Source organism: Ambystoma mexicanum, chromosome 7q, assembly GCF_040938575.1.
Source record: "Ambystoma mexicanum isolate Mex_15411 chromosome 7q, UKY_AmexF1_1, whole genome shotgun sequence".
Lineage (NCBI taxonomy): Eukaryota > Metazoa > Chordata > Amphibia > Caudata > Ambystomatidae > Ambystoma > Ambystoma mexicanum.
The window spans coordinates 528,523,649-528,537,343 of NC_090941.1; the positions used below are offsets into that span (position 1 = coordinate 528,523,649).

The 13,695-nt window shown below is 42.6% G+C and overlaps 1 protein-coding gene across 3 annotated transcripts in view; it reads left to right on the top strand.

The window, feature by feature from the left end:
• The window catches only part of ERICH6B (glutamate rich 6B), a 2,074,788-nt gene that overhangs the window by 1,164,439 nt on the left and 896,654 nt on the right, over positions 1 to 13,695 (top strand). For all 3 annotated transcript variants that reach the window (XM_069640454.1, XM_069640457.1, XM_069640455.1), the window contains one exon: positions 3,172 to 3,240. In XM_069640454.1, coding sequence (XP_069496555.1) covers positions 3,172 to 3,240 — 69 coding nt within the window. The remainder of the gene's footprint in view (positions 1 to 3,171; positions 3,241 to 13,695) is intronic.

Genomic DNA, 13,695 nt, shown 5'->3' on the forward strand with positions numbered 1-13,695 from the left:
TCTTCAACTGGATATCTATGATAATGCAAGCATGTTAATGTTATTACAAGGCTAGACTGGCATTTTGAAGCAGCTAGTCTAGCCCTTTCTTTACTGGGAATCGATGATGAACCATGCATGTTATGTGTTATAACTTGGCTAGACACGCATTTCAGTGCAGCCAGTCTAGCCCTTTCTTATTGTGGCATGACATTTTTTACTGTGCTAAGTGTTATTACGTGTCTAGACTGGAATACATTGTACAGCCAGTTTGGGCGTATTTTACTATTGTGAGATGGTATTTTTTAAAGGCAAAGTCAACAGGAGTATGTCCTTTTGTTTGGATACTGCCATACATTGTCAGAGCCAGTGTGGGCATGTTTTCATTTAGGATCAATACTGACATTTTGTGCAAAGCAAACATGAACATGTCATTATATAGAATTTCAGGCAAATATTGGTGCACCCAGCATGGAATTGTATTGGCACAGTCAGTGTGAAAAAGTGTTTATACTTGCATGCATCGTGAGCGTTGTGACATTTTCCTGTGCACTGTTGGTGGCTTGTATCTGTTGCATGTTTGGATTGGAGATACCCTACAAAACCAATTGAAAGCTGTTTGGCTTTTTACCTAGTTTTTGCATAGAAAGTGTGCTGAATAATGCAACATTTTTAACCAAATAATATACCCCCCCCATCCTTAAACCCCCTTGGTTGGTACAGGTGCAAGTACGGCTATAGACTTTGCCAGTAATGGTCACTTTAACTCACATACACGAAGCGCTCCATGCATGTGATTTAAAGTGACTATTACTGGCATAGATAAATTGTGGCTACAGCCTAATGAAAATAATTGAAAGTGCTCCTACTTAGTGTACTGGTGTTGATGTGGCATTTCCCAGATTATTTCATGTGAACCAACTGTAAATTGTATGGCTTTTTACCTCTTTGATAAAAAAATTGTTCTGCAAACGCATTATTTCAGCACATTATTTTAAAACATTTTCTCCACTTAATTATTCTGTTCTACCTCGCTGCGTTTGGTCGCTCTGCTAATTTGAGGAAATATTTAGGCCCCTCCACTCAAAATATTCACCAAGCACGATTGCCCAGGAATCATGAAATTTACTGGATATTGTTGTTGTTTCCATAGAGAAACAATTATAAATTGTATGACTTTTCATCCCATTTTTCTTTAAAATGGTGCTGCAAAATGCATCATTTCGGCATATTACTTAAAAATAAATATCTTACGCTTTGTCACTCGCATTTATTTGAGGAAACATTTGGGACACTTAATCGAAAACATTCACCACCCCCTGAGTCTGCTCACCCATGAATCTTTACAATCTTGGTGCCTCTTAAGGAGCTTTCTGTGCCCCCCACCCTCCGCACCAAAAGCTGCTCCGCCACTGGCTTGTAGGAGCAGGAGACTCATGTTTCGAAAAAATGCTGGAGACTGGAGAGTAGCGGAAGAAGCAGAGGCTGGAATGACAGAGGGGACTGGAGAGGTGGCAGCAGGAGAGAGCAGAATGAGAGGAGAGCTAAGAGGTTTAAAGAAGAGCTGGTAACATCAGAGGGTGAGACTTGACAGTGCAGGAGGAGGGGGTAGTGATTGAGGAGCTGGAAACATCAGAGGAGAGGGTGAGAGTGAAGTGGAAGAGGTGGTACTCAGGGAGGAGGTGATAACAGAGAGGAAGAGTGAGAGAGCAGGAGTAGGTGGTAAGAGGGTAAATGTTAAGAGAATACCAGAGGTGGTGTTACATCAAGAGAAGCAGAGTTACAGGGGAAGGGTTGATATGTCACAAGGGTGGAATTCAAGAGGAGGTGGTCGGAACCGCAGGGCAAGGGGATGTGGCATAATTCAATGAGAAGAAGGAGATGCTAACCAATCAAATTTCTTTGTAATCCGACCTTTAACCTCTGGTATGGACTACTGATTCTAAAGAATCTATCACTGAATGTGTTGATGACGCAGCCCAACATTTGTGGCTGAAAACCCCCAAATAAGGGTTACCAACATCCTACCTTGCTGCATTTATCTCCAGTGCCTGATGTATATATTTTCTTAACACACAAACTGTTTCAGGAAATATCAACAGTACAATGACCCATAGGCTTTAGAGGAACCACTTTCTGCACACTCAACATGATGGACAACAGCACTCATCTACACAAATACCAATGGTAAGCTTAACTCTGTCAAGGACATTCTCATTAGTATGCCAGCACTCAGAGACAGCAATAAGATTGACTTTTCCTTGGGTACTAGTAGCTATAGAACCTTTGGGAAGAGATTTGGACCATGTTAAAGGCCTTTGCTACTCTTCAGTTTTTAATTAGGTTCTCAGGATGCTATTAATGCCCTCTTCCGCGGGTAGCATAACTAACATATTTCTAGCATGTCCTAATGTATCAAATTGCACCTGTCCAATATCTTCAAACCCAACAATCTTCTTCCAGAGCAATTGGAGACTTTTCAAAGTTTACTTTCAGACCCCTCCAAAACTCTTTCCTACTAAGGGCTAGAACATGTTCCTTAGTAGTTATGTATTCTCCCCCTTAATAGTAGATGAGAGAAAGCAGTTGTCTAAATTACCTTTGCCTGAAAAACATCTTCACCACTCAGTGTAGGATGATGTGATGGTCCGAACACCTTAAGCATAGAATCATCTTAAAAAGCACTGCCTTCAGAGTGGAGCTCAGTTGGGCACCTGCTATCTTTGGTCAGTGCAAAATAATTGAAACAGTTACTGATATAGCTGAGAGAATAGTTCAAACACAGCACACTCGCCTTCAGAGCAAGAGGATGCGGTGCACCATGGGTTTGATACACCTCTTGAGCTGACTTAGATTTTCCCCATCCTCTCGTCCTTGGTCAGAAAACTGAGTGCCACAATTGGATGGTAATAGTTACATTAGCACAGTGCTTGGAAGCTAGATAAATCTGGCATGAAGTGCTTTAAATAACCAAAGTATTATAATTATTATTGTTGTTATTATATCAATCATGTGTCAATCCCACATAGAATCTACTGGTGCTACTTTTGAAGTGAGTTCTGGTAAAGCCCCTACTGCCTTTTGGTATCAGTGGCAACAGCCTATTCAATTCCTTGTACTCAGTTATTTTGAAAATGCTATATATGCTGCTTTCATTCTCTGCTGACCCATTGTGTATCATCTCATCCACAGTCTACACCATCAATGTTCCGTTCCGCTGACGGCTTTCTCAAGACTGGACACAAGGAGCCACAGAAACAGGTACCATACACACACTTCATTTCATACCCCATCAGACGCCCTTGTGAATACTGATAGATGGGAACCACTGCAGGGGCACATGGCTGGCCTCCGAAAGAATGTCAATCTGATTTCCTTGTCTGTTCTCACAAAGTCAAAGTTTATCATTGCCTGTACACCTTTGAGTTCTGTCAATATCATTAGTTTAAGTCGGTACATGCCATTTGGTTTCATCTGTGTCTCTTTAATTGTCCGAATATCTACAGACAATAGTATTGTCATCCCTTTGCCGTTCATTCCTGCAATCTGGTCACCTTGTCATGTTTGGAAAGTCAACAATCAGCCTGAAATGGAGGATGAGATGGATTTCTAACATGTCATGATTTCTTTAGACACTGTGTAGTGTAAAATGATTGGCAAGTCTTCCACCCTCTGAGTCTGTGTCCGGTATTGTTCTTGGTAGGTTAGCCTACTCTTGACAACCAAGCTGGTAGATCATTCCTTCAGCATCTCCAGAAGAAACAGATGCATGGTCATCAAAATTGCCAGCTGGTGTCAACATAAAAAGTTGATATTTGCGACCCGCAAGTAGCAACTAATCGAAGGCCTACCCCACTGCCCAAACTTAGTGTCAGGATTAGTCTTACAATTAAGGTAGCACGCAGCCCTATGGCCACAAACCTTAACACATAAATTCTGTTTCTACACTCAGACACAAGTAGTAGGACTTGTGGGAAAGAAACCAGGCAGGGGGAATGAGGGAGTAATATCAGGTTGCACTGGGCATCAAAGCACAAAACGAGTGCCTTCATAATTGTCACTGGTACTGAAAGTTGTTTCACTGTGTAGGTTCAAATAGGAATATAAGTCATGCTGATAACAGGGAACATATTTCTGATCGTGATCATCTTCTGGAGCTGTATCAGGTCCTTCAGAAATCACTGTACAGGAGAAGGAACCCGGTTGCAGATTACGAGGCAAGTGCTCCATTCCTGTGCTTTTCAAGCAGGAATGCAACTCTTGCACCAAACAGAAGAGTGTTCTGCCCAAACATAATCACCACCTAGGATAATAGGCACATACTTCTAAACATCACTAGATACTCCTTAATCAATTTATCCTGTTCTTACTTCTCCACAATAAGGTATTAGATAGTCCTACAGGCCACGTACCGATCACAATATTCACACCACAGTCCTGCTAAAACGTACAATAGCATACTTGGGAGTTTTCTTGAAGGGCTTAGAATTGCTCCAACTTTACTTTAATTATCTGTTTTTACTAAAGAAATAGCCACCTGTATCTATTTGATTAGCTGTGAATTGCATTCATCCTGCAATCTGGTGTATGGCCCCTCCAGGCGAAATGACATATCACTTAGTGATATTGGTGATAGGAAATATATTAATATATTGTTGTCTCTGATTTGTCTCTTCAATCAGAGCCCTTTGGATAAGCACTCTTCCTGTCAGTGACCTGTGATCAGATGCTTCTATCACAAGACAGGTGGGATTATGCATAAAAGTAATATGCAATCATACAAGGACTATATTGGTACTTTGGGCTGGTAGACAGACCTGTTCAAATTTAGTGGTATTTACATCTCCAACAGGCCCAACAACATTCTCTCAAGAATGCAGGTTCTTTCTAAGATGGCCCTGTTGGCAAAATGGGTGAATGGTCAAAGTAATTGCATAATTTTGTTGAGGGGCAGATGAGTATGTCATCAATGACTACTGCCCCTCCCCGATCCAATACCATACTCAGGAGACAACCATACCGCCCATATCCCAGGCAGGTACAACAAGGGATGAACACGATATAAACTGAAGATGCCGAGAACAACTAAAACTGATAATGAAACCATTGTGCAAAGAAAAATTGCGTAGACCCTATTTTCTGTTTAGGGGAGAGCCTTCAGAGTCAGGGATATGAGAGAAAAAACACAAAAGAAGGCAATTACCCTGTCTCTTTACTTTGAACTCTTAAGGTGAGTGTTCCTCTAAGAGTCAATGTCTAAAGGTAGAACAACACAGATTCAAACATTCACCTATGTTCTGCAAATATATTCCTAAAGCCCAAACATCAGCAAAGATACAGCCAGCAAAATGAACCGCAATTAAAAAAAAGGAAGATATTTTCTTTATTCAAATATCAATAAACAAACAATAGAAACATTAAAAAACAGAAAGAATCTATTCTCACAGATAACCCAAGATTGACATAAATGTAACGACCTTGGACTGATACATTGTATTAAAAAACATTGGAAGTGGGGTAAGTGTATGTGCAAACGTGTAGTTGCATGGCACCGTTCTTTTTTCAAAACGAGAGCACAGCACTACTGTTCAAAGGACAACACTCTGTCAGAAAAAAGCTTTTTAGAAAACTCAAGCTTATTGTGATGGTCGACATATGTTTCGGCTAATGGCAAACGAGATTAGGCACTATCACAACATGTCTGTCTTTGCAAGTATAGCCGTCTTCAGGACAAGGAAAAACAGTATACATATAGTAGACTGTGTTGAGTACTTGTAAATTATTCGTGCTTGTTTCAATTTTCAACCCACTGTAGAAAAAACAAAACATAAAAACCGGCTCAGAGGATGCAAGTTCGTTCTTTGGGCAACACATTGAATATTTTTGACATAGACTTATAGTTGACACCAACCTTAGTAATTGTGGAAAGACGAATCAGAGACTTAAGCATGGTGTACAAACTTTCACGAATTTGAACCCAAAAGTTGGTCTAAACTTCAGAGTTTCTGATTTTCAATTTCAGTTAGAGGGATTTTCTTATCCTATAGGAGGTTAAAAACATAACATATCCTTATTGGTTTATAATTTCTATACTGTAATTACGTGTCTTGGGCTTATTTTCATTTTTTACCCACCTCTTAATAGGTTTAGAAAGATTAGTAGGGAAGATGTAGAGATAATCTTCTTTTTTTATGTCAAGTCCTCGAGACACGATGGACGTTCTACTATCTGGGATGCCTATTCCTTCAAAGGCAGGAGACACGGAAGGGAACTTCCTAAGCTTAAAAAACAGAAAACAAAGGAATTATTCTTTAATATTCCCTTGTTGTTGTTCTAGCATTGCTGTGTATTATCAGTACATAGAATGAAGACAGCCTTGTTGAACGCTTTTCATAAATGGTGGTCGCAACTAGTAACTATGTATATGACGTGTTTTCTAGGTGACTATATTTTAAATGAAAATGTCATCTACACGACACAGGTCTTAAGAGAGAATCAAATATTCATGCCATCTCCGTCTGTTGTCACGTTTCTCTCTCAGTCTTTGATGGAAAAACTGAACAGGAGAAAACTACAAAGACAGTCTTTTATAGGCATAAGTGTTAAAGATGAAAAATGCCTTTGTTCGTTCTAAGTGCGGGAGGAGGGGCATACTTGGCTAGCATGGCATTTAGGATGCATCATCCATCGTCATCAAAGGGAGAACTGATTTTCATTTTCTACAAATGATGAAACATACATCCAGCATTTTAGTTTCATGCAGTTGTTATTGTCTATCATGCAAGTCTTTTAATTTTCCTCTTTACATTTTCTGAAACCATACATGCACCACTAAACATGAAGCAGACATGCACACAACATGAAGAGAATGCCCTAGGTCAAATATGCATTCGCACATAAAGAACATTAACATTGCAACCATAAAGACATGAAGAATACTAACATAAGCAATATATAAACTGAATGCAACACAAACAACAGGTATAGCTCACTAACACAGACATTGCAGAAGAATGAGCAGCCATCTTTTTCAAAAAGGAATTTGCAGCAGGCCTTTCTAACACATACGAGCCTCAAGACTTTCAGAAAGAACAGAATGCTAAATTAATAAAATACAGATCCATGCAGAGCCAAGACAGTAGCTTGAATCCCAAGCCAAGGTTACCGAGAACTTAGGGAGGATTTTAACATTACAGAGGAGGCACGAGCTAAGGATTCCCAGGACACAAGAAGTATTCTCCCAAATTAATTAAAGTCTAGAAAAGCACAACTGACTATTATGAACCAGGTGCAGGATAGTTATAAGTCAGAAGACTCCATGAAAAATAAGATCAAGAGTGACCCCAATTGTAGAAGAGATCATCACACTCATATCAATATTAGCTATAATACTCATAAATGCACGCTAAAATAATTCCAAACGTGGCCCTCTTGCATGTGACCCATAATTCAAGAACACTGTCTATTCATTACCAACAAACACAGATAGGACACCTGCCTTAACTCTTTACGCAGATTCTCAGACATGAATTGCCACACAAGACTAACTACAAAGGCAATCACCCAGACTCATGGCCTAGAGATGAGGGATCGTATTTTCTTGAATTGAAGGAAAGCAGTCTGTGGACTGCTCTCCCCCTACTACTGTCTGACTCATGTCTTGATGACCTTTCAGTTGTCCATCATTGGTCAGTAGAATGCCAACCAATCAAAACCCCCGATGCTAGGCCACGCAGTACTTATTGCGCCAATCAATAGTCAATCATATCATTGATGTTTTATTGTTGTTATCAATTTAGGAGTGATCACAGGAAGAGCCATCAGATAAGTATTATTCAATCAGAAGTCTAACACATATAGAATATGTATATAGTCAATTCCCTTGACCAATCCCCTTACCCCATAGGTTTTGTATTACCATGTCATCATTCGGACGTGTTTTTGGTATAAAAAAGTATTGTTTTGGATGAGAGTTCTGAGAGCTGCGACATTTTTCATGTATGCTGTCTCCGCTTTATTTTGATTGTATAATAAAGCTGGGTTTTGCCTTTCACTTTGACTATTTCCGTCATTGAGTCTGAGTTTCTCTGGTTCCTTATCTTCTGCGTAATATTGGGGTTTTCCCAGGACATCTTATCAGTTTGCCCCAGCCATCTCCTTGCACAACATAGCTAACACATCAAAGAATGGATGAATGGGTCATGCACCACAAGGGAGATAGTACCCTGAGCATTGGTAGTGCAGACAAGCACAAAATTAGTGATGTTAATTCTCACCCCATATATTTCTTGAATCATTTGTATTTTTACTTGGATGTACCCCCAGACACTTGCAGGTGAAGTTTCCCACTCAGGGGAGTGTGGCAAGTCAGAAGAAGGAGACAGACTGATGTTTGCCATGTTAAGTGTGTTTATTCCAAAATAATAGAAAAATGCTTCGCTTTCCCTAGGCTATGGGTTTCCCTAACTAACACAACTAAACTAGGGTGTTCGTCATTGTAAAAACGGGAGGGGGGGTCTGCACTTCCGCTCTCTATTTGGTAGAGGAGAGGCACAGAGACCCCTGCCAAGATTCTCTATTACGGTAGCAATGGACGAGCAATCAAGGCCTAGCTTCTCGGGAGGTGATGCGAGCTGGTTATTAAGTACAGTGAAGTCCCCGAGCACCCACAAAGGAATGTCCACACATTATATCGGTTAAAACACAGTCTTTATATAATTAATATTCAAGGTCATATACATGATCACGATAACTCACTTTGTACTCCGAAAATCAACAATGGTAAATATGTACAGTTCTAAAGTGGTACCACTAACGTTACTCAATCTTATTAAAGTGCATAAGGTCAGAATGACACACAATTCAAAATAAAGAGGAAACCAGCAGTAGAGAGAGGAAGGAAAGCAGGATGGTTGAGCAATAGGCATAGTACTGGTAACTAGCGTTAAACACAGCTCTTTGTGGAGATCCCCCACCTGGGCAACCTGTAGAAGAAAGATACAAGCACAGTCCATATATTGTTCACCCCTAGACTTCCCAATAGTTCTGCAACCCCAAAGTACTTTGGTGTTGTAGCGTTCCACATCGGGGAAATCGACAACCCTTCTTGAGTGTCCTCCCTTTCAGGTAGGAGTCAAGGGTCGTCAAACGTTCGATGGAGAACAGGTTGAGCTACGACGGTGAAGTGGCCGCGACGTTCCTAGCGGTGCTTGTTGATGGAGAAGCGTAAACGTCCTACAAGGAAGTGGCTTGCGGGCCTCCTCGGTGTTGATAGTTCTGGAGCGCAAAGAGTTGAAGAACTGTGGCCCAGCAAGGGCGTCGAGTCGTCGGCATTACTGTGGTCTTTGGGTGGCGGGAAACCCACCGGTGGATGCTCCTCAGCGCGTCGACGGTCAGGCCTTCTCCAGCAGGATACAGCGGCGACGATGCGGACGAGAGCATCCTTGGATAAACTAAGTTTCTTAGGCAACGGGAGCACGGCGGCTCCAGTCGGCGACAGCGGTCGGCAACAGTGATGCACAACAGTCTCCTTGGAGTTCCGCAGCAGTCCCCGTATCGGGTCGGCAGCCTGTCGAAGGTCTGTCTACCAGGGAGCTTAGGCAAAGATCAGCTGTGCACGATGGTCCCTCGTAGCTAGGGAAGAGGGCGCCTTACCAGGTCCTCTCTGGGTCATTTCTTGATGCAGAGCAGCTTTCAGATTGTGACGGAGAGCAACAGCAATTCTTCTCGTCCAGCAGGGCTCAAGGTTAAGCTTCACTCCAGTTACTCGTCATAGTGGACTTCAGCTTCTGAACACGATTCCTAGCAGTGAGAGGTTCCCAAGTATATACTGTTGATCTCCCATTCATTCCGCGGGGTTGCACTCAAGCATCCAATTGTGACTACGGGCATTCATGCAGGCAGTCAACCAATCAGGTACACAAGGTATTCAGGCCATTCACTTCTCTCCAGGCACTCACAACAAGTTATGTGTATTGGGACAAGTACCGAGCCATTCAACACTCCAAGCTGCATTCATACCGGTTTCGGGCAGGGCTGTCTCAACCATTGTGTCAAACACCAGATACTAGACAGTCACAACATAGAATGTATATTTGTCACACACTCCATTCACCCCGGTCCTACCCACAGGCGTACCCACAACATACGGTCGTTAAGAAGGCTCCAGCCAGTCTGGTCGGCACTTCCCCACACTATCATATACGGAACTTCCAACCAACAGCTAGTCAGGGGGAAGGGACAGAGGCAGGGCTTCCCGGGACTTCGGCAAGATCAGGGTAACAGGTGATGGAAAGCAAGAGGCCATGGGGGCCATTTTGTCTCCATCAGGAATCTACCAATTCCAATGACAGGGCCTGGGCATCCCAAAATGGAGGACGGTCAGGGCACCAGTCATTTCAGCACAGAGCTGCCACCAGCCCGTACCATGCTCTGTGGGTCACACACAGGTACCCAAAAACATACACTAGGGGCACAGGGTTGTACCCCTACCCCTGGGTGCCATAAGGGTATCCCAGGGGTCTGTTCACCAAACCAAAAGAGAGAGAGCTGCACCACCAGTAGTCCCACATGAACTCCTGCACAGAAAACACGACAGAACACACAATAAAAAGCAGTAAAGGGCAAGGATATGGAGGCCCTGTCCCTCCAATGCATTTCCAGCATCACAGTCGTCAATGGTGAAGTCCACAAAAAAAGTCTGTCCTCCATCAAACCTAGCCTGTACCCACACTACCACTATTATTGCAGAACTACAGGCCAGGAGAATTACTCCCTTCTCCAGGGATGCTTTTCAGCCAGTTCTTGTTAGTATAATATGTTCAGATATCTTCTTGCAATTTCTTGCACCAAGTTATTCAGTTCACTTAAGGGACTTTTCTACTCCCTCCCGTAGTGTTTCGCTTGATTTCTTAAGTTCTTCTTTCTAGACCTTCTGGCCCTTAAGTATTCCTTCACTTTGATTCTTTCTATATTGCTTAATAATCTCTGCTCTTCTATTGTTAGTTTCTCCACTTGTGAAACTCCTCTTTCTCTCATTATTGTATTTTCTTTGTTACTGTTTTCCCCACTGGGATCTGTGTACCCATAGTCAATTTCCCTCTATATGACCGTTGGCCATTCGCTGGGACGAGTAGCTAGGGACTCTGAACATGTATTCTCCTTCTCAGTATTCAATTCACCCTTGGGGTTCATTTGTCGAACCCCAGAAATATTCTCTTTCTGATTGTTATCAACGCCTGAATAAGCAGTGCACTCTTCAATGCTTAGTTCCTCACTGGAACAAGTAAGCTGTGCCAACAAATGATCTTCACCCTTCCTGCTATCAGTGAATTCACTGCGATGAGTAACATTACTTCAATCGTTATTTTCGTTCTTCTTTGTTATTGTAATATGACAGTCTCATTCATTACATTTGCCTGATGTCCTGGGTCTCCTGCTCTCTATGTTACCTTCAGCGGAATGGGGCTGCATCACCTGGTCGGCATCAACCTTTTCTCTGTATTCGGTCAGGATGGCTCTGCTGCTGGCGCTTGTTCTCTCCATGGACACTCCTCGGTGTGCGTTTGTGGTATCAGCAAAGAACGTTTTTTTTTCCTTGCCACCACCTGTTTCCTTCCTTCTTCTTGGCATTCTCTGCCAATGTACCGACTTCCACAGGTCCATTCCTTACATACTTTACTTCGGACACAACCGGATTGGGGTTTCCCTCCAGCCATTCTACCTTGTCCCTCGAAGGACTTGCAGTTGGCTGTCCTCAGCCTGACTATTGCTCAGTGCACTTCTAGCACCTCCCCTCTCTCGCTGCCTGTCAACGTGCAAAGCAGAATTCTTCCCAAGTTACCAGCTTCCTTGCAGCAGCTGGTTCGAAACTTCCTGGTCTCTCTCTGACATGCTGTTGCTTCTACCATTTTTATGACGGAGCTCTGGGGCTTCCCCAGTTCGTCATGTTAGTCCTTTCTCTTTGCTGGAGTTGCATTTGTGATAACTCCCATTGATTTCTTCGTCCCAGTAATTACTTGGTCGCAGTTCTTTATTTTTCTTGTGATCTTCCTCTTCTCAGTTTCAGACAGATGTTTATTTTCAGAGGGAACATCACAGTAAAATAAGTAAGAGGAGTCTGGTTGTCTGTCAGATGCCTCATTGGAACGTGAGTCCTTTTCCCCAAAGGGGAGTGTCTACCTGTAAGGTCCTGCTGGTCGCCACCCCTAAGGGAAATGTTGCATACCGGGCTCACCTCCCTAGCCTTGTAAGGAAAGGCTCCACCTGGGGAGAAGTGACTGAATCCCTCAATTCGTCCATGTACTTTAGCCATTACAGAGACAATTTGTTAAGCTAGGTTCAGATGTAAGGCTAAATAATGATGGTCACCTGTGATCAACTGTCCTGCAGAGGTGTTGTACTTCAACCTTCCACTGTCACAGGAACTTCCATCTCTGGTCCCAGAAGGCAATCTGGTATTTGGTTGAGTTGATGTAGCTTTCAGCTTCAAACATTGGTGGTTCACTTCTTGGCAACTCCATTGACATTGGGTGGACTCAAAATTAACTTCAGAGGTTTTGGGGTCACTTTTAATGAGTAGCTTATTGTTTTTGAGGAACTAGGTGCTTCTGTACAGGTACCTCTCTGGCATTTCCCAGAAGGGTCTGAATTTCTGCTGGTAAGGTTGCAAACATCTCAGTGACTTTTTTCTAGTTGTTCACATTTAGTCACACAGGAGCAGTATGTTTTCCTCTTTAATACCTATGACAGAACCTCCATGGGGCATAGGTCCTGGACCATGGGCCAGTTGAGATGTACCATGGGGATCATATTCTCAGTGATATTGCTGTCTCCCTATTTACCTGAATGATCCTTGCCTTTGGTTCTGCTTAGGTGGGGAAGTTCCCTTGGTGTGGATCTCCAGTTATAGGCTGGCCAGCTTGTGCTGCAGACTGTTCACTGTCTTTTCAGTGTCTCTTACGTATCTTCTGCTCTTTTCCCAAGAAGCACAACAGTAGTAGCCTGGGGTCACTAGTCCATCTTTCCTTCCAATGTGCAGATTTCTTTCATCGACTCCTTAAAGGAAGAGGGATTTACAATGCACTCCTTCAAATTAAATAGTAGTGTTATCATAGGCAACTTCTTGGCCCCACAAAGAATGTGTTGCAGGTGGCATGAATCAATGTCCCTGGTCCCATCTCCCGTCCTTTGTTGAGCTAATTGCAACATCTTGTCACTTCATCTCACATATGGTGATAACTTCTCTCCTGGCTCTAGCCGAGTAGAATAGAATTTCACCATGATCTCTGCCACTTTTCAGTACTACCAAAAATAACCTCTGTTGCCCACGATATGTGTTACCATAAGATCAGGTTGTGTTTAACATTAAGACTGGAGGACTTTTAAAGCTTTTCTTCACAAACTCTCCACAATGCATTGCTTCTTTTCGCTACTGCTTACCTCCCATTCCTTTAACATCTGGCATGACTGCTCTGGCCAGATCTTGTACTCATCCTTTGTGATGTATCTAGCAACATAGTCACTGATTCTCTGGAGGGAAGCTTCTCTTATGTGGCCAGAGAAAGGCAGAAACTACCTGACTCTGACCTACCTGCAGGAGGACCATTTGGGGAGGACAAACTCCAGAAAGGCAGGAAATCACAGAATCAAAATAACCCTTCAGATGTAATTTCTAATGACACTTATGTGCCTTTACAACATACCTGCATGGTGGAT